Genomic DNA, 25,932 nt, shown 5'->3' with positions numbered 1-25,932 from the left:
TGACCTAGTAGAATGAGCTGTAATTCTCTGAGGCGGGATCTTACACAACTCCAAATAAGCTTGACGAATCAGAAGCTTTAACCAAGAAGCCAAGGAAATAGCAGAAGCTTTCTGACCTTTCCTAGGACCAGAAAATAAAACGAATACACTGGAAGTCTTTCTGAAATCCTTAGTATAGTTTCAACATAATATTTCAAAGCTCTTACCACATCCAAAGAATGTAAGGAACTTTCCAAAGAATTCTTTGGATTAGGACACAAGGAAGGGACAACAATTTCTCTACTAATGTTGTTAGAATTCCCAACCTTAGGTAAAAATTGAAAAGAAGTCTGCAAAACCGCCTTATCCTGATGAAAAATCAGAAAAGGAGATTCACTAGAAAGAGCAGATAGCTCAGAAACTCTTCTAGCAGAAGAGATAGCCAAAAGGAACAACACTTTCCAAGAAAGTAATGTCCAAAGAATGCATTGGCTCAAATGGAGGAGCCTGTAACGCCTTCAAAACCAAATTAAGACTCCAAGGAGGAGAAATTGATTTAATGACAGGCTTAAGTCGAACTAAAGCCTGTACAAAACAGTGAATATCATGAAGTTTAGAAATCTTTCTGTAAAATAAAACTGAAAGAGCAGAGATGTGTCCCTTCAAGGAACTTGCAGACAAACCTTTATCCAAACCATCCTGAAGAAACAGTAAAACTCTAGGAATTCTAAAAGAATTCCAAGAAAATGTATGGGAAGTACACCATGAAATGTAAGTCTTCCAAACTCCATAGTAAATCTTCCTGGAAACATATTTACGAGCTTGTATTAATCACTGAGTCAGAGAAACCTCTATGACTTAGTACTAAGCGTTCAATTTCCATACCTTCAAATTTAATGATTTGAGATCCTGATGGAAAAATGGACCTTGAGACAGTAGGTCTGGCCTTAACAGAAGTGGCCAAGGCTGGCATATGGACATCCGAACAAGATCCGCATACCAAAACCTGAGAGGCCATGTTGAAGCTACCAGCAACACAAACTATTGTTTCTGCATGACTTTGGAAATCACTCTTATAAGAAGAACTAGAGGCGCTAAGATGTAAGCAAGATGATAATTCCATGGAATGGTTAGTGCATCCACTGCTTCCATCTGAACATCCCTGGACAGGTATCTGGGAGTTTCTTGTTTAGGTGAGAGGCCGTCAGATCTCTGGAAGACCCCACATCTAAACAATCTGAGAAAACACATCTAGATGGAGAGAGACGACTCTCCTGGATGTAAAGTCTGACGACTGAGATAATACGCTTCCCAATTGTCTACACCTGGGATATGCACCGCAGAGATTAGAAAGGAGCTGGATTCCGCCCATGCAAGTATCCGAGGTACTTCTTTCATGGCTTGAGGACTGTGAGTCCCACCCTGATGATTGCCATATGCCACAGTTGTGATACTGTCTGTCTGGAAGCAAATAAATGGTTCTCTCTTCAACAGAGGCCAAAACTGAAGAGCTCTGAAAATTGCACGGAGTTCTAAAATATTGATTGGTAATCTCGCCTCTTGAGATTTCCAAACCCCTTGAGCAGTCAGAGATCCACAAACAGCTCCCCAACCTGAAAGACTTGCATCTGTAGTTATCACAGTCCAGGTTGGTCGAACAAAAAAAGCCCCGTGTACTAAACGTTGGTGATTTAACCACCACGTCAGAGAGCGTTGTATATTGGGATTTAAGGATATTAATTGTGATATCTTTGTATAATCCCTGCACCATTGATTTAGCATACAAAGCTGGAGAGGTCTCATGTGAAAACGAGCAAAAGGAATCGCGTCCGATGCTGCAGTCATGAGGCCTAAACCTTCCATGCACATAGCCACTGAAGGGAATGACTGAGACTGAAGGTGCCGACAAGCTGCAACCAATTTCAAGCGTCTCTTGTCTGTTAGAGACAGAGTCATGGATACTGAATATATCTGGAAACCTAAAAAGGTGACCCTTGTCTGAGGAATCAAATAACTTTTTGGTAAATTGATCCTCCAACCATGTTTTCGAAGAAACAACACTAGTTGATTTGTGTGAGATTCTGCAGAACGTAAAGACTGCGCTAGTACCAAGATATCGTCCAAATAAGGAAACACTGCAATACCCTGCTCTCTGATTACAGAGAGTAGGGCACCTAAAACCTTTGAAAAGATTCTTGGAGCTGTTGCTAGGCCAAATGGAAGAGCAACAAATTGGTAATGCTTGTCTAGAAAAGAAAATCTCTGGAACTGATAATGTTCTGGATGAATCGGAATATGAAGGTATGCATCCTGCAAGTCTATTGTAGACATATAATGTCCTTGCTGAACAAAAGGCAGAATAGTCCTTATAGTTACCATCTTGAAAGTTGGTACTCTTACATAACGATTCAAAATTTTCAGATCCAGAACTGGCCTGAATGAATTTTCCTTCTTTGGGACAATGAATAGATTTGAATAAAACCCCAGACCTTGTTCCTGAAAAGGAACTGGCATGATTACCCCTGAAGACTCCAGGTCTGAAACACAATTCAGGAAAGCCTGACCTTTTACTGGATTTGCTGGGATACGTGAGAGACAAAATCTTCTCACAGGAGGTCTTACTCTGAATCCTATTCGATACCCTTGAGAGACAATGCTCTGAATCCATTGCTTTTGGACAGAATTTATCCAAAAATCCTTGAAAAACCTTAATCTGCCCCCTACCCGCTGAGCTGGAATGAGGGCCGCACCTTCATGCGGATTTAGGGGCTGACTTTGGTTTCTTAAATGGCTTGGGATTATTCCAATTTGAGGAAGGCTTCTAATTGGAAACAGATTCCTTGGGGGAAGGATTAGATTTCTGTTCCTTATTCTGACGAAAGGAACGAAAACGGTTAGAAGCCTAAGATTTACCCTTAGGTTTTTTTATCCTGAGGCAAAAAACTCCCTTCCCCCCAGTAACAGTTGAAATAATCCAACTGAGAACCAAATAAATTATTACCTTGGAAAGAAAGAGATAGTAATCTAGACTTAGATGTCATATCAGCATTCGAAGATTTAAGCCACAAAGCTCTTCTAGCAAAAATAGCTAAAGACATGGATCTAACATCAATTTTGATAATATCAAAAATGGCATCACAAATAAAATGATTAGCATATTGCAGTAAGCGAATAATGCTAGATACATCAGAATCAAATTCTTGTTGCGCTAAATTCTCCAACCAGAAAATTGATGCAGCTGCAACATCAGCCAAAGAAATTGCAGGTCTGAGAAGATTCAAGCTTCCTATTCAAAGGATCCTTAAAGGAAGTACAATCTTCCATAGGAATAGTGGTACGTTTAGCAAGAGTAGAACTCTATAGAATTTGCTGGTTACAGGATACAATTTTTTAAAACTTGAAGAAGGAATAAAAGAAGTACCTGGCTTATTCCATACCTTAGTAATCATATCAGAAATAGCCTCAGGAATAGGAAAAAAACCTGGAGAAACCACAGGAGGTTTAAAAACAGCATTTAAATGTTTATTAGACTGAACGTCAAGAGGACTGGTTACCTCAATATCCAAAGTAATTGACACTTCTTTTAATAAAGAACGCATATACTCTATTTTAAATAAGTAGATTTGTCAGTGTCAATGTCTGAGGAAGGATCTTCTGAATCAGATAGATCCTCATCAGAGGAGGATAAACTATTATTTTGTTGATCATTTGAAATTTCATCAACTGAATGAGAAGTTTTAAAAGACCTTTTACGTTTATTAGAAGGTGGAAATACAGACAAAGCCTTCTGAATAGAATCAGTAACAAATTCTTTAAAATTCAAAGGTATATCATGTACATTAGAAGTTGAAGGAACTGCAACTGGCAATGTACTATTACTGATGGACACACTATCTGCATGTAAAAGTTTATCATGACAACTATTACAAATGACATTCGGAGAAAAGATTTCCACAATCTTACAACAAATGCACTTAGCTTTGGTATAACAGCAGCAGTTGAATTCCACAGCACCAAAAAATAAGGAAAAAAGTTTTTTTAAAACTTTAAAGAATTTATTGATCCTTTTAGCTTTCATAAAGCACAGGCACACAGCAGCAAATGCAACGTTTCGGGCTGTTAACCCTTACTCATGCTAATCTAAGCTAAGCTTTGGTAGAACCGATGTCAGGCAGCAAAGTTCCAGCAGATACTTCTGAGGCAGGATCAGATTGAGACATCTTGCAAAATGTAAAAGAAAAAACAACATATAAAGCAAAATGATCAATTTCCTTATATGACAGTTTCAGGAATGGGAAAAAATGCAAATAGCATAGCCCTCTGACAGAAAAAAAGGCAAGAGGCAAACATCAATGGGGTATTAAAATAATGAAAAGGTTTTGCGCCAAGTATGACGCACAACGTAACTTAAATTTTTTTGGCGCCAACAATAACCGGAAATGACACACTCGCGTCACCGAAGACGCAACCCTGTGTAAGGCTTCGGGGTCAACTATGACCCCGGAAATGACGAAGTTGCATCACGGACGTATTTTTCGCGCCAAAAAATTATCGTGCCAAAAATGACGCAATAAAGTTAGCATTTGGCGGGCCTAATACCGCCTGCAATTTGCAAGAAAAAAGTAGTCAATTTAGAAAAAAGAGACTAAACCCCAGATAAGAATTTTTTTTTCTTAAAATGTTATTTTCCCCAAATATGAAACGGACAGTCTGCAGAAGGGAATACATGAACCTGACTCATGGCAAATATAAGTACAATACATATATTTAGAACTTTATATAAATGCATAAAGTGCCAAACCATAGCTGGGGTGCCTTAAAGGGACATTATACACTCATTTTTTCTTTGCATAAATGTTTTGTAGATAATCTATTTATATAGCCCATAAAGTTTTTTTTTTTAATTAATGTATAGTTTTGCTTATTTTTAAATAACATTGCTCTGATTTTCAGACTCCTAACCAAGCCCCAAAGTTTTATGTGAATACGCTCGACTACCTACTCCAGCTTGCTCCTGTTTGTGTAAAGGGTCTTTTCATATGCAAAAGAAGGGGGAGGGGGGGAGTGTCTTATTTGCCACTTGCAGTGGGCTTTCCAGCTACCTTTTCAACAGAGCCAAAGTGACAGCTTCTAAGTAAGTTTTTAAACAGTTTTATACTGGATTTTTATATCAGTATCTGTGCATATTATTCTTTATAGTAGTGTCTATTACATGCAGTTATATGAAAATGAGTGTATACTGTCCCTTTAAGTAATAAAAACATAATTTATGCTTACCTGATAAATTTATTTCTCTTGTAGTGTATTCAGTCCATGGATCATCCATTACTTATGGGATATATTCCTTTCCCAACAGGAAGTTGCAAGAGGATCACCCAAAGCAGAGCTGCTATATAGCTCCTCCCCTCACATGTCATATCCAGTCATTCGACCGAAACAAGACAAGAAAGCAGAAACCATAGGGTGCAGTGGTGACTGGAGTGTTAATTAAAATTTAGATCTGCCTTAAAAAGACAGGGCGGGCCGTGGACTGAATACACTACAAGAGAAATAAATTTATCAGGTAAGCATAAATTATGTTTTCTCTTGTTAAGTGTATTCAGTCCACGGATCATCCATTACTTATGGGATACCAATACCAAAGCTAAAGTACACGGATGATGGGAGGGACAAGGCAGGAACTTAACCGGAAGGAACCACTGCCTGTAGAACCTTTCTCCCAAAAACAGCCTCCGAAGAAGCAAAAGTGTCAAATTTGTAAAATTTTTAAAAGGTGTGAAGCGAAGACCAAATCTGTTCAACAGAGGCCTCATTCTTAAAGGCCCAGGTGGAAGCCACAGCTCTAGTGGAATGAGCTGTAATTCTTTCAGGGGGCTGCTGTCCAGCAATCTCATAGGCTAAACGTATTATGCTACGAAGCCAAAAGGAGAGGTTGCCGAAGCTTTTTGACCTCTCCTCTGTCCAGAGTAAACGACAAACAGGGAAGAAGTTTGACGAAAATCTTTAGTTGCCTGTAAATAGAACTTCAGGGCACGGACTACGTCCAGATTATGCAAAAGTCGTTCCTTCTTTGAAGAAGGATTAGGACATAATGATGGAACAACAATCTCCTGATTGATATTCCTGTTAGAAACTACCTTAGGTAAAAACCCAGGTTTAGTACGCAGAACTACCTTGTCTGAATGGAAAATCAGATAAGGGGAATCACAATGTAAGGCAGATAACTCAGAGACTCTTCGAGCCGAGGAAATAGCCATCAAAAACAGAACTTTCCAAGATAAAAGCTTAATATCAATGGAATGAAGGGGTTCAAACGGAACACCTTGAAGAACTTTAAGAACCAAGTTTAAGCTCCATGGCGGAGCAAGTCTTAAACACAGGCTTGATCCTAGCCAAAGCCTGACAAAAAGCCTGGACGTCTGGAACTTCTGCCAGACGTTTGTGTAAAAGAATAGACAGAGCAGAAATCTGTCCCTTTAACGAACTAGCAGATAAGCCCTTTTCTAAACCCTCTTGTAGAAAAGACAATATCCTAGGAATCCTAACCTTACTCCATGAGTAACTCTTGGATTCGCACCAATATAAATATTTACGCCATATCTTATGGTAAATCTTTCTGGTAACAGGCTTCCGTGCCTGTATTAAGGTATCAATAACTGACTCCGAGAAGCCACGCTTTGATAAGATCAAGCGTTCAATCTCCATGTTTGAGCCTCAGAGAAATTAGATTTGGATGGTTGAAAGGACCTTGTATTAGAAGGTCCTGCCTCAGAGGCAGAGACCATGGTGGACAGGACGACATGTCCACTAGGTCTGCATACCAGGTCCTGCGTGGCCACGCAGGCGCTATCAGAATCACTGATGCTCTCTCCTGTTTGATCTTGGCAATCAGTCGAGGCAGCAGCGGAAACGGTGGAAACACATAAGCCATGTTAAAAACCCAAGGGGCTGCTAGAGCATCTATCAGCGCCGCTCCCGGATCCCTGGACCTGGATCCGTAACGAGGAAGCTTGGCATTCTGGCGAGGCGCCATGAGATCCAGTTCTGGTTTGCCCCAACGATGAACCAGCTGAACGAACACCTCCGGATGAAGTTCCCACTCCCCCGGATGAAAAGTCTGGCGACTTAGAAAGTCCGCCTCCCAGTTCTCCACGCCTGGGATGTGAATCGCTGACAGGTGGCAAGAGTGAGACTCTGCCCAGCGAATTATCCTTGAGACTTCTAACATCGCTAGGGAACTCCTGGTTCCCCCTTGATGGTTGATGTAAGCCACAGTCGTGATGTTGTCCGACTGAAATCTGATGAACCTCAGTGTTGCCAACTGAGGCCAAGCTAGAAGAGCATTGAATATCGCTCTTAACTCCAGAATATTTATTGGGAGGAGTTTCTCCTCCTGAGTCCACGATCCCTGAGCCTTCAGGGAGTTCCAGACTGCACCCCAACCTAGAAGGCTGGCATCTGTTGTTACAATCGTCCAATCTGGCCTGCGAAAGGTCATACCCTTGGACAGATGGACCAGAGAAAGCCACCAGAGAGGAGAATCTCTGGTCTCTTGATCCAGATTTAGTAGAGGGGACAAATCTGAGTAATCCCCATTCCACTGACTTAGCATGCATAATTGCAGCGGTCTGAGATGCAGGCGCGCAAATGGCACTATGTCCATTGCCGCTACCATTAAGCCGATTACTTCCATGCACTGAGCCACTGACGGGCGTGGAATGGAATGGAGGACACGGTAAGCATTTAGAAGTTTTGATAACCTGGACTCCGTCAGGTAAATTTTCATCTCTACCTAGGAAGGAGACTCTTGTGAGTGGTAATAGAGAACTCTTTTCCACGTTCACCTTCCACCCATGCGACCTCAGAAATGCCAGAACTATCTCTGTATGAGACTTGGCAATTTGAAAACTTGACGCTTGTATCAGAATGTCGTCTAGATAAGGAGCCACCGCTATGCCTCGCGGTCTTAGAACCGCCAGAAGTGAGCCCAGAACCTTTGTAAAAATTCTCGGGGCCGGAGCTAATCCGAAGGGAAGAGCTACAAACTAGTAATGCCTGTCTAGAAAGGCAAATCTTAGGTACCGATAATGATCTTTGTGAATCGGTATGTGAAGGTAGGCATCCTTTAAGTCCACTGTGGTCATGTACTGACCCTCCTGAATTATGGGTAGGATGGTTCGAATAGTTTCCATCTTGAATGATGGAACTCTTAGGAATTTGTTTAAGATCTTTAAGTCCAAGATTGGTCTGAAGGTTCCCTCTTTCTTGGGAACTACAAACAGATTTGAGTAAAATCCTTGCCCTTGTTCCGTCCGCGGAACTGGGTGGATCACCCCCATTACTAGGAGGTCTTGTACACAGCGTAGAAATGCCTCTTTCTTTATTTGGTTTGCTGATAATCTTGAAAGATGAAATCTCCCTTGTGGAGGAGAAGCTTTGAAGTCCAGAAGATATCCCTGAGATATGATCTCCAACGCCCAGGGATCCTGGACATCTCTTGCCCACGCCTGGGCGAAGAGAGAAAGTCTGCCCCCTACTAGATCCGTTTCCGGATAGGGGGCCATCCCTTCATGCTGTCTTAGGGGCAGTAGTAGGTTTTCTGGCCTGCTTGCCCTTGTTCCAGGACTGGTTAGTTTTCCAGGCCTGTCTGTAACGAGCAACAGTTCCTTCCTGTTTTGGAGCGGAGGAAGTTGATGCTGCTCCTGCCATGAAGTTTCGAAAGGCACGAAAATTAGACTGTTTGGCCTTTGATTTGGCCCTGTCCTGAGGAAGAGTATGACCCTTACCTCCAGTAATGTCAGCGATAATTTCTTTCAAGCCGGGCCCGAATAAGGTTTGCCCCTTGAAAGGAATATTAAGCAATTTAGATTTAGAAGTCACGTCAGCTGGCCAGGATTTAAGCCATAGCGCTCTGCGCGCCTGTATGGCGAATCCGGAGTTCTTAGCTGTTAGTTTAATTAAATGTACAATGGCATCAGAAACAAATGCATTAGCTAGCTTAAGTGCTTTAAGCTTGTCCATAATTTCATCCAATGGAGCTGTGTGAATGGCCTCTTCTAGAGACTCAAACCAGAATGCCGCAGCAGCAGTGACAGGCGCAATGCATGCAAGGGGCTGTAAGATAAAACCTTGTTGAACAAACATTTTCTTAAGGTAACCTTCTAATTTTTTATCCATTGGATCCAAAAAAGCACAACTATCCTCCACCGGGATAGTGGTACGCTTAGCTAAAGTGGAAACTGCTCCCTCCACCTTAGGGACCTGTCTGCCATAAGTCCCGTGTAGTGGCGTCTATTGGAAACATTTTCCTAAATATAGGAGGTGGGGAAAAGGGCACACCGGGTCTATCCCACTCCTTGCTAATAATTTCTGTAAGCCTTTTAGGTATAGGAAAAACGTCAGTACACACCAGCACCGCATAGTATCTATCCAGCCTACATAATTTCTCTGGAATTGCAACTGTGTTACAGTCATTCAGAGCCGCTAAAACCTCCGCTAGCAATACACGGAGGTTCTCAAGCTTAAATTTAAAATTAGAGATCTCTGAATCCGGTTTCCCTGGATCAGATCCGTCACCCACAGAATGAAGCTCTCCGTCCTCATGTTCTGCAAACTGTGACGCAGTATCGGACATGGCTCAGCGCGCTCTGTCCTTATCCCAGAGCAATCACGCTTGCCTCTTAATTCTGGCAATTTAGATAATACTTCTGTCAGGGTATTATTCATAATAGTAGCCATGTCTTGTAAAGTGATTTGTATGGGCGTCTCTGATGTACTTGGCGCCACAATATCACGCGCCTCCTGAGCGGGAGGCGAAGGTACTGACACGTGAGGAGAGTTAGTCGGCATAACTTCCCCCTCGTTGTCTGGTGATAATTCCTTTACAGATAAAGACTGACCTTTATTATTTAAAGTGAAATCAATACATTAAGTACACATATTTCTATGGGGCTCCACACTGGCCTTCAAACATAGTGAACAAACAGATTCATCTGTGTCAGACATGTTTAAACAGACTAGCAATGAGACTAGCAAGCTTGGAAAACACTTTAAAATAAGATTACAAGCAATATAGAAAACGCTACTGTGCCTTTAAGAAGCACAAAAAACTGTCACAGTTGAAATAACAATGAACCAAATCAGTTATAGCAACCAAATTTTCACAGTAAATATATTAAGTTAGCAGAGCATTGCACCCACTTGCAAATGGATGATTAACCCCTTAATACCCAAAACGGATAATCAATAGAGAAAAAAATGTTTTTTAACACAGTCAAACACACTGTCACAGGTCTGCTGTGACTGATTACCTCCCTTAAAATGACTTTTGAAGTCCCTTGAGCTCTCTAGAGACGTCCTGGGTCATGCAGGAAGAAGCAGGAAGACTGAGACTGAATTTTTCCTGCGCAAAAAAGCGCTAAAATAGGCCCCTCACACTCATTATGACAACAGTGGGAGCTTCAGTTAACCGTTTCTATGCAGAAAAATAAGTCAGCCATGTGGAAAATTTCATGCCCCAATAAGTTTTATCACCAATGTGTATCACAAAAACGATTAAACATGCCAGCAAACGTTTTAAACATCCTTTTTTAAAGAGTATGTATCTCTATTGATAAGCCTGATACCAGTCCTTCTACTGTATTTTAAGGCTTATTACATTACTTCAGTATTAGTAGCATTTTCTCAGTCAAATTCCATTCCTTAGAGAATAACTTTACTGTATATACATTAATCAGCCTGATACCAGTCGCTTTCACTGCATTTAAGGCTGTACTTACATTACATCGGTATCAGCAGTATTTTCTTAGTCAATTCCATTCCTTAGAAAAATATTTTACTGCACATACCTTATTTGCAGGAGACCCCGCACGCTATTCCCTTTCTGAAGTTACCCCACTCCACAGAATGTGCGAGAACAGCCAGTGGATCTTAGTTACTTCTGCTAAGATCATAGAAAACGCAGGCAGATTCTTCTTCCAAATACTGCCTGAGAAAAAAACAGCACACTCCGGTGCCATTTAAAAATAACAAACTTTTGATTGAAGAAATAATTAAGTATAAAACACCACTCTCCTCTCATGACCTCCATCTATGTTGAGAGTTGCAAGAGAATGACTGGATATGACATGTGAGGGGAGGAGCTATATAGCAGCTCTGCTTTGGGTGATCCTCTTGCAACTTCCTGTTGGGAAGGGAATATATCCCATAAGTAATGGATGATCCGTGGACTGAATACACTTAACAAGAGAAAAAACATACTTACCAAAAGACACCCATCCACATATAGCAGATAGCCAAACCAGTACTGAAACAGTTATCAGTAGATGTAATGGAAAATTGAGAGTATATTGTCGATCTGAAAAGGGAGGTAGGAGATTGATCTCTACGACCGATAACAGAAAAAGACCCCCGTTAGGGAAATCATCGTATTCAATAAGTGATACTCCCTTCACGTCCCTCTGACATTCGCTGTACTCAGAGGAATCGGGCTTCAACAATGCTGAGAAGCGCATATCAACGTAGAAATCTTAGCACAAACTTACTTCACCACCTCCATAGGAGGCAAAGTTTGTAAAACTGAATTGTGGGTGTGGTGAGGGGTGTATTTTTAGGCATTTTGAGGTTTGGGAAACTTTGCCCCTCCTGGTAGGATTGTATATCCCATACGTCACTAGCTCATAGACTATATATACATACATACACACACAGAGAGAGAGAGAGAGAGAGAGAGAGAGAGAGAGAGATACATACATACATATATATACATACACACACATATACAGGTGGCCTCGGTTTACGACGGTTCAATTGCGCCTTTTCTGAATAACGCCTTTTTTTCAGTCATGTAACTGCTATTGAAAAGCATTAAGAAGCAGTGCATACATTAAAATAGCCAGTAGGTGGAGCTGTCCGCTTGTGTGCATATGATAAGATATGCAAAGCCAAGCAAGCCAGACGTCATCAATGGATCAGCTTTCAAAGGAAAAAGATCTAGCAGCCACTTCCCTCAGCTGCAGACTCAATGCAGAGAACTGTTTTCAGAAAAAGGCAAGTAAAAAATTTTTTTTGTTCATTAAACTTAGTTTGATGATGATACAGTCTGTTGTGTAATTATTTTATTAGGTGCTGTTTAGCAAATGTTTTTGTTCATTAAACTTAATTTGATTTAGATACAATCTATTTTATTAGGTTTATAATACTGTTTAGCATTTAAAGTCTTCATTTCAAAGCTTTAAAAATAATGTATTAGGTGTTACTTATGACAATTTTGAGAGGGGCCTGGAAAATATAAATATATATATATATATATATATATATATATATATATATATATATATATATATATATAAATATTTTTTTGTAGTGTAGCTGCTCCCACCCTCAATTCTCTACCCCCTCCCACACCCAGATAGCTTTTTCAAAATAATTTACCCCCTCTCCCACCACATCTTACTCGTATTAGTTAAATGCTCATATGAGTAGATTGCGGGCGCGTGGCGAGTGAATTCACACTGCCTGCCAGAAGTTCCCCATCGATGGCCGCCCACCCGCCTCCCTGCAATTGCTCCCACCCACCAACGTTTGCGGCCATCAATGGCCGATGCAGAGGGGGCCACAGAGTGGTTCTCTCTGCATTGGATGGCTAAACATCTTATTGCAGGATGCCTCAATATCGAGGCATCACTGTAATAACATGAAAGCGGCTGGAAGCGATCAGGATCACTTCCATCGCTTGAAAATACCGACGACGTACAGGGTACGTCCTTTGTCAATAACAACCTTAAGGGGTTACATTTATTCATGCCATGTGATCACTATTACCACAGAGATCACCTGGCTATTAAAACTATAAAGGGGCTTTAAATAAGGTATATACAGCAATAATTTGTTTAAACGGGTATTTTAATTTAAAAAAAAAAAATGTTTTTACGTTAAACCTTCAAGAAACACAGGCAATTACTTTTTAAATTGTGGGTCTTGGAGGTTTTTAAGACTTAAAGGGACAGTCTACTCCAGCATTTTTATTCTTAAAAAAACAAATTATGCTTACCTGATAATTTCATTTCCATCTGTGAGAGGAGAGTCCACTGCTTCATTCATTACTTGTGGGAATTCAGAACCTGGCCATCAGGAGGAGGCCAAAGGCTTAAAAAGGAGAAATATCAGGGTATAAATGGTTCCAGAAGAACAAAATTTCTGCTTACCTGATAAATTTCTCTCTCTTGTGGTGTATCGAGTCCACAGTTTCATCCATTACTTGTGGGATATTCTCCTTCCCAACAGGAAGTGGCAAAGAGAGCACCCACAGCAGAGCTGTCTATATAGCTCCTCCCCTAATTCCACCCCCCAGTCATTCGACCGAAGGTTAGGAAGAAAAAGGAGAAACCATAGGGTGCAGTGGTGACTGTAGTTTTAATAAAAATAATACCTGACTTAAATAGACAGGGCGGGCCGTGGACTCGATACACCACAAGAGAAAGAAATTTATCAGGTAAGCATAAATTTTGTTTTCTCTTGTAAGGTGTATCGAGTCCACGGTTTCATCCATTACTTGTGGGATACCAATACCAAAGATTTAGGACACGGATGAAGGGAGGGACAAGACAGGTACCTAAACGGAAGGCACCACTGCTTGTAGAACCTCTCTCCCAAAAATAGCCTCCGAAGAAGCAAAAGTATCAAATTTGTAAAATTTGGAAAAAGTATGAAGCGAAGACCAAGTCACCGCCTTACAAATCTGTTCAACAGAAGCCTCATTTTTAAAAGCCCATGTGGAAGATACCGCTCTAGTAGAGTGAGCTGTAATCCTTTCAGGAGGCTGCTGGTCAGCAGTCTCATAAGCCAAGTGGATGATGCTTTTCAGCCAAAAAGAAAGAGAGGTTGCCGTAGCCTTTAGACCTCTCCGCTTTCCAGAGTAGACAACAAAACAATGAAGATGTTTGACGTAATTCTTTAGTTGCTTGCAAGTAGAACTTTAAAGCACGAACCACATCTAGATTGTGCAACAGACGTTCCTTCTTGGAAGAAGGATTAGGACACAGAGAAGGAACAACAATTTCCTGGTTGATGTTCCTATTAGAAACAACCTTAGGCAGGAATCCAGGTTTGGTACGCAAAACCACTTTATCAGCATGGAAAACAAGATAGGGTGAATCACACTGTAAAGCAGATAACTCAGAAACTCTTCGAGCCGAAGAGATAGCTACTAAAAACAGAACTTTCCAAGATAAAAGCTTAATATCTATATTTAAGAGAGAAAAAGTGCACACGTTCTGCAAAACTGTCTAAAAATGCATCAAATTTTCTGAAATTTTTACAGCATGTACTTAAAGCTTTATGAAGATTGCCCCACAAGTCAAATAAACAATTAACCCTTTAATGTTGAAACCAGATTGACAAAGTGTCAAAAACCGTCAACACTTTGCCACAGCTCTGCTGTGGCTCCTACCTGCCCTTAGGATTAGTTTTTGTGGGAAAAAGAAGTTGAATTGGCCCCCAAATAAGAGCAGGACCCTCTGGTAATAAAGCTTGCCTCACAGAGTAATAAAAAGTGCGCAACTGAGGCACGAAAATAGGCCCCTCCCACCGCACTCGATGTACATGGGGCCTTAAAGAAACACATCAAAGTGTTTCTGAGTAGCCATGTGGTCTAAAAACACCATAAAACACAAGCCAAAAGACCCTTCAATAAACTAACTCAAAAAAATGTTTTACCATGCTTGTTTAAAAAAAAAAAAAAAAAACGTTTTACCATGCTTGTTTAAAAAAACGTTTTACCATGCTCGTTTAAAAAAACGTTTTACCATGCTCGTTTAAAAAAACGTTTTGCCATGCTTGTTTAAAAAAACGTTTTACAATGCTTGTTTAAAAAAACGTTTTGCCATGCTTGATTAAAAAAACGTTTTACCATGCTTGTTTAAAAAAACGTTTTACCATGCTTGTTTAAAAAAACGTTTTGCCATGCTTGATTGAAAAGAAACAAAAAACGTTTTACCATGCTTTCATTAAAAAACGTTTATCATGCAAAAAAAAAAAATAAGTGTCAACCAGAATTATTTTAGCCCTCATGCAAGCTGTTATACCACACCATGTCTCTGATTACAGCTTACCCTTCCCCTAATGGGGATAATGTCAGCCTTTCCTTTGAATATTATACAGTTTTTCTAGAGAAAAATGACTGAACATACCTCAGTGCAGCATAGCCTGCAAACAGTTCCTCACACTGAAGTTTCCTTTACTCCTCAGCTTTCTGTGGGAACAGCAATGGACCTTCGTTACAAATGCTAAGATCCTCATCCTCCAGGCAGGACTCTTCATCCATTTTCTGCCTGAGAGTAAATAGGACAACACCGGTACCATTTAAAATAATAAACTCTTGATTGAAGGTAAAAAACTACACAATGTCACCACACTTCCCTTTACACTTCCATCTTGCTGAGAACCGGCAAAGAGAATGACTGGGGGTGGAGTTAGGGGAGGAGCTATATAGACAGCTCTGGTGTGGGTGCTCTCTTTGCCACTTCCTGTTGGGAAGGAGAATATCCCACAAGTAATGGATGAAACCGTGGACTCGATACACCTTACAAGAGAAATTAAATTTAGGTCCGCCCACCAAAGAAACGGGCGGGAGCAGTGGACTCTCCACCCACAGATGGAAATGAAATTATCAGGTAAGCATAATTTATGTTTTCCATCTTAATGGGAGGAGAATCCACTGCTTCATTCATTACTTGTGGGAACAAATACCCAAGCTCTAGAGGACACTGAATGGGGGAAAAAAATGGGAGGGTATAAGGAGGCGGACCATAAACTGAGGGCACCATAGCCTGAAAACACCCAAACTCCCGACAAAAAAAAAGGCCCAAATAACTGCCCAACAGTTAGAACAAGCAAGGTCCTTGCTAGAGACCGCTCAGAATCACTAGACTCAATCGGGCCCAAAAGCCTCTGAGGAGACAAAGACCTGCAGGCTCTCAGCCCACAAATAAACTCACCCCCGACCAGAAGGAATCGAAACATCCATATTCTCCCTGAAGGGAAGATGGAGGATTCAGATAAGGAAGTCCGAAAGGACCCCAAGAAAAACAAAAGGACTAGGGCATTTTGAAGAAAAAACCCAAGGGTAACTCCAAGAGAGTAAACAAGGATGAAACAGGGAAAAACCGACGAAAAACTCTACCGACCTAGCAGAGCAAGGGAGGAAAATCCCAAACCCCTTTCTGCATGGATTCCAAGGTACCAAAGTAAAGCCATGAAATACGAAAGGGAGAAAGGTAGAACCCCTCCCCTACGCAGAGCACTAACTCGCACCCAGGATAGAGCAAGCGAAAGAAAAAACGTCCCTGGGAGCCGTGAAAAACAGCATCAGAATATTTGAATAGGTTTCTCCGAAAAACCAGAGGCTTCCTGCTGCAAGGTGGTCTAAGCCAACACAAGGCGCCAAACCTAGCAATCAAGCTAGTAAACTGCACAGGACCGTCTTTAGTAAGAAAGCTTCCAAAGTAGTGCAGAACACCTACCCAAGAAAAGCAGAAAAGGATAGAACCCAGAACCAGCAGAGAAAAAATACCTGCTGAGGAGGGATTTACTGCAAAGCCTCCCCTCTAAGGAAGGCTCACAAGATCTGTCTTTGGTACACGGTCAAAGTACAACAGATCAGACAGATCCCCGACCCTCACTCCCGGGTATCGGACCCAGCACCAAAGTGACTGGCAATGTCCGAAAAGACAAAGGAATTAAAAAATTCCCCGAATCACCAAGACCTTCAGGAAGGAAAAGGGAGGGGATCCAGCCCTTCCGAAAAGAGCTTGGGTTCCAGAACCCAGTGGCAGTTCGCTTCCAAAAGGCTAAGGACACTCCAAAAAGGAGACCCTCTACAAAACTACACTATAATGACAAGTTACAATAAAACCAGCCCTTCACCTGACATCCTGCATGCAAGGCAGGGGGAACAACCCCACTGAACAGAGGGAGAAAGGACCCTGAGTAAACAGAACAGCTCACCCGCACACAGGTATTGAGTGTAAAGCTGTAGATGGACTCAAAAAACATCAAGTACCGAATGAAGAACCATTCAGCCACTATGGTCGACCCAGCAGAAAGTCTAATTCTCTGATAAGAGAGAAAAAAATCTGCCCGTAGGAACAGAAGATGTCCCTGAAACGAGAACTGGGCCAACCCGAACCAGTCCTAAGGGATCTGGATACAGAAACCCAAAATGTCCAGTCAAAGACAAGGACAAAAGAACCCAGACACCCGGAAACCCGGAGCCGGCTTTAAACAAACTAAAAACCCCTGAAGAACCACCAGGTTACCCAATCCGGAGCAAAGCTTGCACCACAGGTGATGCAATCCCAGTCATATACAAGGTGCCTTGGACACTGAACTCTCACGTAAGTATCCCAGACACAGAGTGCTTCAAAGACCCCAGCGGGATTCAAACTCCCAACCTAAAGGGTGCTAGGCAATGATAAAATCCACACAGTGACTCTGGTTGAACCCTAAAGGCTCTAGAGATAAAGAACAGAACCCAAACCTGGAAAATCTGGATTGAGAAGATAAGTCTCCAAGATCCTCTCAGGATCAACTTCCCGGAAGCACTACAGCTCTAGGATTTACGAAACACAAGCATTCTAACCCCTGGCGGATGAAAACCCAAACACCAAAACAGGGGCAACACCCTAAAAGGAGACCACAAACAATAAAGTTTCAAAAGTATGGGAGTAGATGAGATCCCGGAAGTAGATCAAAGACAAACAAGCCCTAACTTCCAGAAACTGATGACTAGGAGGCCAATCCCCAGGAAAGGGACAAAAGGCCCAATCAGCCTCGACCAAAAGGAAGAGGTACCGTCATCAAGGAAACAGAGTCCAAGAGGACATTACCAAAGGAAGCCTCAAAGGAGGAGAATGAGTAAACGTCGCCAGAACCTGGAACCACGGATTTCCATGGAATCCCTGAACCTCCAACCCACTATGGGAAGGAGATACACTCTAGCACCTGAATCAAAAGAACCCAGAAGTCTACATACAGAGTACGCCCTAGCAGGATCCAAACCTCATAAAACTCAGCCAGCTAAGCATGGATATGACAATTAGGACTGAGCACAATGCCCTCCAATGACCCCAGAAGATAAACGAGGACCAGCCTGACGTCCTGGAACAAAAGGCCACCTATAAACTTGTAAGGCAAAACAAGAAAACGAAACTCAAACAAGAGTGAACCACTCGGCACCCCAACCGGACCAGATAGGAATAACGGGCACCACGTGTCTGATATAGGCCCCCAGGGACAGACAACTAGTACCCAACCAGGACTAGTCTGAAGCATAGGGCACCCAAGGGCAGCCCAAGGCCACAGAAAGTCGTAATCCTAGAAGGGATAGACAACAAAACAGACAAACTATAGAACATAACAATGTCCTAACTTCCATGTAACTACCGCAGAAGCGCCAATGTGACCACAAAGAAATTCTTCCCAAGGAAAAAATTATAACAGACATGAGCTTTTAAAATTAAATAAAATACATCCTAACCGGATCAAATTAAAAAATAGGGCAACACCCGCAGGTTAACGCCCAAGAAGAACAGACACACTAACAGGACCAGCCGGTCAGAGATCCAATTCTCCCAAAGCTCAGAACTGGAATAGGATACCTTAAAGAAAATAGTAAATTGGAGCCACAAGCAATTACTTCATCCCCCGTCTAATCCAGCTTGCCGCCCGGGACAGAAGACCGAGGACCCCTCGACCCATCAGTACTGGGATCCTCCAGCATCGCCAAAACATGCTGCAGCAGGACACGAAGGCGCGCCAGTCTATAACGAAAGGCAAGACTTACCTCCGTCGGGGCAACTGATGACCCAGACCCAAGGATTGGGCCCCTGAAGCCTTGGAGGAAAAACACTTCCCCAAAGGGCTGATCTGACCCAGACGATCCGCTGTTTGATGAGCCCTGGTTAACAGGACACGGACAATATCTCACCAATATCTCCCTTCCTGGAAAATGTAAATGCACCAATGCCATAGATATGGTCATGCGGAACCGTGCTGTAACCTCTGGAGGAAACAAGCCGCCTTCTGGGGAAGGAGTAACGGCATTAGGGACACCTGCTTGCGTAGCCAAAGAAGGTTGTAGGGTACTCGCCTCGCGGGATATGGTGTCCCCAGGGGCGGATGGCTCGGCAGACTCTAAGTTCCCCGTTTCGGGAGAAAAGAGCACTCTAAAGCGGCATGCGGAACATAACCGATGGGCGTGGATTACCCAGGCCATTTCATACTCTTCGCAAGAAGTAGAATCTGAATCAGAGACATCTATCTCCAAAAATTTAGAATCCCCCATAACTTGGATAGAAATTATGGATAGAAAAATTAAAAATGGCACCTTACACCTCCAATGACTGGGGCACTCACCACCTCCTATGACCCAAACAACTAGCAAAACGGACTATCCCTTCGCCACGTGGTCAGGAATACGGAATGGAGACTAGAAACGTGACCACATCTAGTCACAAGATACACCGTGCAGGCCTGACAAAAGTGCGACAAGGCCACAAGGGCCGCGCAGCCTGATCAAAAAAATTTTTTATGTTCCGATAGCCACAAGCCCAAGAGACATTACACATTAGCAGACAGAATCACATAAACATTGTTCAAGTCCCCCCTGTTCAATAACAGGAGATATTAACCCTCGATTACATAAGATAAAGGAGTCCCACAGAGACCCTACTTCTTTGTTTACATTACACTTCATACATTGGAGTAAAATGAAACGATCTTACCGGAATCCACGCCGTGGAACAGGAACACGGCCTATCAAGTGTGACAGATGGTAGCCTTGCTTCTGACATGAACTTGAGTGAACAAAGCAGGCAGCAAAACTCGTCAACGTTGATTGCTCAGGAGCTGTTTATATGAGTCGGGATGGTTTCGCATAAAGACTCTACCTGCATCTCCGGACTCTAACATTCATCCATGCTCTCACTGAGAGGCTGACAGGACTACTTAAAACTCCAGTCCCATTTCGAAGAGTACTACCCTCCATAAGAGACTATTCTTTAATCATCCAACACTTATCTGCCAACCTCCTGTGACGAAAGGCAAAGAATGACTGGGGGATGAAAAAAGTGGGGGAGGTATTTAAGCCATTGGCTGGGGTGTCTTTGCCTCCTCCTGGTGGTCAGGTTCTAAATTTCCCACAAGTAATAAATGAAGCAGTGGACTCTCCTCCCTTTAAGATGAAAAGATAGATAATCCCTTTATTTGCTATTCCCCAGTTTTGCATAACCAACACTTATATTGATATGCTTTTTACTTCTGTGATTACATTGTATCTAAACCCGACTGCCCCCTTATTTCAGTTCTTTTGACAGACTTGCATTTTAGCCAATTATTTCTGACTCCTAGGTAACTCCATGGGAGTAAGCACAATGTTATTTATATGAACACAAGAACTAGCGCTGTCTAGCTGAAAAAAAACTGTAAAAAATGCCCTGAAATATGAGGCGGCCTTCAAGGGCTTAGAAATTTGCTCACCTAGGTTTAGCTTTCAAACAAAGAACACCAAGACAACAAATAAAATTTGATGATAAATTGGAAAGTTGTTAAAATTGCATGTCCTATCTGAATCTTGAAAGTTAAATTTTCACTACACTGTTCCTTTAAGGGAGCAGAGATTGAGACGTTTAAATACTATACACATCCAGCTCCCTTTAGTCTTTTACAGCTACCCCGCAGTTCAGCACCCCCCCCCCCCCAGAGATGAGGACACGTGGTTGTCATCTACACTAAAGGCATTGAGTGGATGACAAACACAGCAAATGTGTTAAAAAACATTGCGATTATGTGTGGCCATGGAAAGCAGCCTGTATACAGACATAACCCGCACAGAGTTTATTTCAGAAATAAAATACATTTGCCCCACATGTATCTGCACTTTCTTACACACATTTTTCAGACTATAAAGCAAGGAACCCAACACATACCAGGATGAAACCTGCAAATATTAAACTATTTACCATAATTTCTTCAAGAAAGAAAAAGCAAATATTCACTCACCATGGGCTTATTTTCATTAGGGGAATTGGAAAACAGGTAAAGAACACAGTGACAAGAAGGAAAGATTTTCTTCCATATATATCTGACAAAGCACCAATTAGTGGAGCACTCATGAATGACAGGAAGCCCTGAAAAAGAAAAAAAAAGAATGAAACACAAATTTATAAATAATTTTAAAAAGCAATCAAGATAAATATAAAGAAAAGTACAAGTTAAACCAGTTAGCCAAATTATTATTAACAGACTGCAGTGTTCTCCTCGGGGCCTTTGTAATGAGTGCACACAGCTGATTTTACTGACCACACAGATAAAATTCAAGCCAATATAACGTTAAAATTAGCTATTATTAAAATATTTCAATGCTTATTGCACAGATCATCATTAAACACCTTTATGTTAAATTAGGTAACTTATTTGTGCCTTGGAGATCCACTACTTCAGAATGCCACCCAGCTGGCAACATTTTGTGACGAGAACACTGAACTACATCATAGACAACTAATTAAAACACTTACAATGGAGACTGTATAAGGCTATTTTTTCTAAAATCGAAATAACATAATTTATGTAAGAACTTACCTGATAAATTAATTTCTTTCATATTAGCAAGAGTCCATGAGCTAGTGACGTATGGGATATACATTCCTACCAGGAGGGGCAAAGTTTCCCAAACCTCAAAATGCCTATAAATACACCCCTCACCACACCCACAATTCAGTTTAACGAATAGCCAAGAAGTGGGGTGATAAAAAAGTGCGAAAGCATATAAAATAAGGAATTGGAATAATAGTGCTTTATACAAAAATCATAACCACCCCAAAAAAAGGGCGGGCCTCATGGACTCTTGCTAATATGAAAGAAATGAATTTATCAGGTAAGTTCTTACATAAATTATGTTTTCTTTCATGTAATTAGCAAGAGTCCATGAGCTAGTGACGTATGGGATAATGATTACCCAAGATGTGGATCTTTCTACGCAAGAGTCACTAGAGAGGGAGGGATAAAATAAAGACAGCCAATTCCTGCTGAAAATAATCCACACCCAAAATAAAGTTTAATGAAAAACATAAGCAGAAGATTCAAACTGAAACCGCTGCCTGAAGTACTTTTCTACCAAAAACTGCTTCAGAAGAAGAAAATACATCAAAATGGTAGAATTTAGTAAAAGTATGCAAAGAGGACCAAGTTGCTGCTTTGCAAATCTGATCAATCGAAGCTTCATTCCTAAACGCCCAGGAAGTAGAAACTGACCTAGTAGAATGAGCTGTAATCCTTTGAGGCTGAGATTTACCCGACTCAACATAGACAAGATGAATTAAAGATTTCAACCAAGATGCCAAAGAAATGGCAGAAGCTTTCTGGCCTTTTCTAGAACCAGAAAAGATAACAAATAAACTAGAAGTCTTTCGGAAAGACTTAGTAGCTTCAACATAATATTTCAAAGCTCTAACAACATCCAAAGAATGCAATGATTTCTCCTTAGAATTCTTAGGATTAGGACATAATGAAGGAACCACAATTTCCCTACTAATGTTGTTAGAATTCACAACTTTAGGTAAAAATTCAAAAGAAGTTCGCAACACTGCCTTATCCTGATGAAAAATCAGAAAAGGAGACTCACAAGAAAGAGCAGATAATTCAGAAACTCTTCTGGCAGAAGAGATTGCCAAAAGGAACAAAACTTTCCAAGAAAGTAATTTAATGTCCAATGAATGCATAGGTTCAAACAGAGGAGCTTGAAGAGCCCCCAGAACCAAATTCAAACTCCAAGGAGGAGAAATTGACTTAATGACAGGTTTTATACGAACCAAAGCTTGTACAAAACAATGAATATCAGGAAGATTAGCAATCTTTCTGTGAAAAAGAACAGAAAGAGCAGAGATTTGTCCTTTCAAAGAACTTGCGGATAAACCTTTATCTAAACCATCCTGAAGAAACTGTAAAATTCTCGGAATTCTAAAAGAATGCCAAGAAAAATGATGAGAAAGGCACCAAGAAATAAAAGTCTTCCAGACTCTATAATATATCTCTCTGGATACAGATTTATGAGCCTGTAACATAGTATTAATCACAGAGTCAGAGAAACCTCTTTGACCAAGAATCAAGCGTTCAATCTCCATACCTTTAAATTTAAGGATTTGAGATCCTGATGGAAAAAAGGACCTTGCGACAGAAGGTCTGGTCGTAGCGGAAGAGTCCACGGATGGCAAGAGGCCATCCGGACAAGATCCGCATACCAAAACCTGTGAGGCCATGCCGGAGATACCAGCAGAACAAACGAGCATTCCTTCAGAATCTTGGAGATTACTCTTGGAAGAAGAACTAGAGGCGGAAAGATATAAGCAGGATGATACTTCCAAGGAAGTGATAACGCATCCACTGCTTCCGCCTGAGGATCCAGGGATCTGGACAGATACCTGGGAAGTTTCTTGTTTAGATGAGACGCCATCAGATCTATTTCTGGAAGCTCCCACATTTGAACAATCTGAAGAAATACCTCTGGGTGAAGAGACCATTCGCCCGGATGCAACGTTTGGCGACTGAGATAATCCGCTTCCCAATTGTCTATACCTGGGATATGAACCGCAGAGATTAGACAGGAGCTGGATTCCGCCCAAACCAGAATTCGAGATACTTCTTTCATAGCCAGAGGACTGTGAGTCCCTCCTTGATGATTGATGTATGCCACAGTAGTGACATTGTCTGTCTGAAAACAAATGAACGATTCTCTCTTCAGAAGAGGCCAAGACTGAAGAGCTCTGAAAATTGCACGGAGTTCCAAAATATTGATCGGTAATCTCACCTCCTGAGATTCCCAAACTCCTTGAGCCGTCAGAGATCCCGACACAGCTCCCCAACCTGTGAGACTTGCATCTGTTGAAATTACAGTCCAGGTCGGAAGCACAAAAGAAGCCCCCTGAATTAAACGATGGTGATCTGTCCACCACGTCAGAGAGTGTCGTACAATCGGTTTTAAAGATATTAATTGAGATATCTTTGTGTAATCCTTGCACCATTGATTCAGCATACAGAGCTGAAGAGGTCGCATGTGAAAACGAGCAAAGGGGATCGCGTCCGATGCAGCAGTCATAAGACCTAGAATTTCCATGCATAAGGCTACCGAAGGGAATGATTGTGACTGAAGGTTTCGACAAGCTGAAATCAATTTTAGACGTCTCTTGTCTGTTAAAGACAGAGTCATGGACACTGAATCTATCTGGAAACCCAGAAAGGTTACCCTTGTCTGAGGAATCAATGAACTTTTTGGTGAATTGATCCTCCAACCATGATCTTGAAGAAATAACAAGTCGATTCGTATGAGATTCTGCTAAATGTAAAGACTGAGCAAGTACCAAGATATCGTCCAAATAAGGAAATACCACAATACCCTGTTCTCTGATTACAGACAGAAGGGCACCGAGAACCTTTGTAAAAATTCTTGGAGCTGTAGCTAGGCCAAACGGCAGAGCCACAAACTGGTAATGCTTGTCCAGAAAAGAGAATCTCAGGAACTGATAATGATCTGGATGAATCGGAATATGCAGATATGCATCCTGTAAATCTATTGTGGACATAAAAAGCCCTTGCTGAACAAAAGGCAAGATAGTCCTTACAGTTACCATTTTGAACGTTGGTATCCTTACATAACGATTCAATATTTTTAGATCCAGAACTGGTCTGAAGGAATTCTCCTTCTTTGGTACAATGAAGAGATTTGAATAAAACCCCATCCCCTGTTCCAGAACTGGAACTGGCATAATTACTCCAGCCAACTCTAGATCTGAAACACAATTCAGAAATGCTTGAGCTTTCACTGGATTTACTGGGACACGGGAAAGAAAAAATCTCTTTGCAGGAGGTCTCATCTTGAAACCAATTCTGTACCCTTCTGAAACAATGTTCTGAATCCAAAGATTGTGAACAGAATTGATCCAAATTTCTTTGAAAAAACGTAACCTGCCCCCTACCAGCTGAGCTGGAATGAGGGCCGCACCTTCATGTGGACTTAGAAGCAGGCTTTGCCTTTCTAGAAGGCTTGGGTTTATTCCAGACTGGAGATGGTTTCCAAACTGAAACTGCTCCTGAGGATGAAGGATCAGGCTTTTGTTCTTTGTTGAAACGAAAGGAACGAAAACGATTATTAGCCCTGTTTTTACCCTTAGATTTTTTATCCTGTGGTAAAAAAGTTCCTTTCCCACCAGTAACAGTTGAGATAATGGAATCCAACTGAGAACCAAATAATTTGTTACCCTGGAAAGAAATGGAAAGTAGAGTTGATTTAGAAGCCATATCAGCATTCCAAGTTTTAAGCCATAAAGCTCTTCTAGCTAAAATAGCTAGAGACATAAACCTGACATCAACTCTGATAATATCAAAAATGGCATCACAGATAAAATTATTAGCATGCTGAAGAAGAAGAATAATATTATGAGAATCATGATCTGTTACTTGTTGTGCTAAAGTCTCCAACCAAAAAGTTGAAGCTGCAGCAACATCAGCCAAAGATATAGCAGGTCTAAGAAGATTACCTGAACACAGATAAGCTTTTCTTAGAAAGGATTCAATTTTCCTATCTAAAGGATCTTTAAACGAAGTACCATCTGACGTAGGAATAGTAGTACGTTTAGCAAGGGTAGAAATAGCCCCATCGACTTTAGGGATTTTGTCCCAAAATTCTAATCTGTCAGACGGCACAGGATATAATTGCTTAAAACGTTTAGAAGGAGTAAATGAATTACCCAATTTATCCCATTCTCTGGAAATTACTTCAGAAATAGCATTAGGAACAGGAAAAACTTCTGGAATAACCACAGGAGATTTAAATACCTTATCTAAACGTTTAGAATTAGTATCAAGAGGACCAGAATCCTCTATTTCTAAAGCAATTAGTACTTC

The 25,932-nt window shown here is 41.3% G+C and overlaps 1 protein-coding gene across 1 annotated transcript in view; it reads right to left on the bottom strand.

The window, feature by feature from the left end:
- LOC128647173 (hippocampus abundant transcript 1 protein) overlaps nt 1–25,932 on the bottom strand; it is a 250,063-nt gene that overhangs the window by 161,947 nt on the left and 62,184 nt on the right. Inside the window, exon 4 of the mRNA XM_053699958.1 lies at nt 21,037–21,164. Coding sequence (XP_053555933.1) covers nt 21,037–21,164 — 128 coding nt within the window. The remainder of the gene's footprint in view (nt 1–21,036; nt 21,165–25,932) is intronic.

This window comes from Bombina bombina, chromosome 2, assembly GCF_027579735.1.
Source record: "Bombina bombina isolate aBomBom1 chromosome 2, aBomBom1.pri, whole genome shotgun sequence".
In the NCBI taxonomy this organism is placed as follows: Eukaryota; Metazoa; Chordata; class Amphibia; order Anura; family Bombinatoridae; genus Bombina; species Bombina bombina.
The sequence above is the reverse complement of the archived record's forward strand: the minus strand, read 5'-3'. Positions and strand labels throughout refer to the sequence as shown.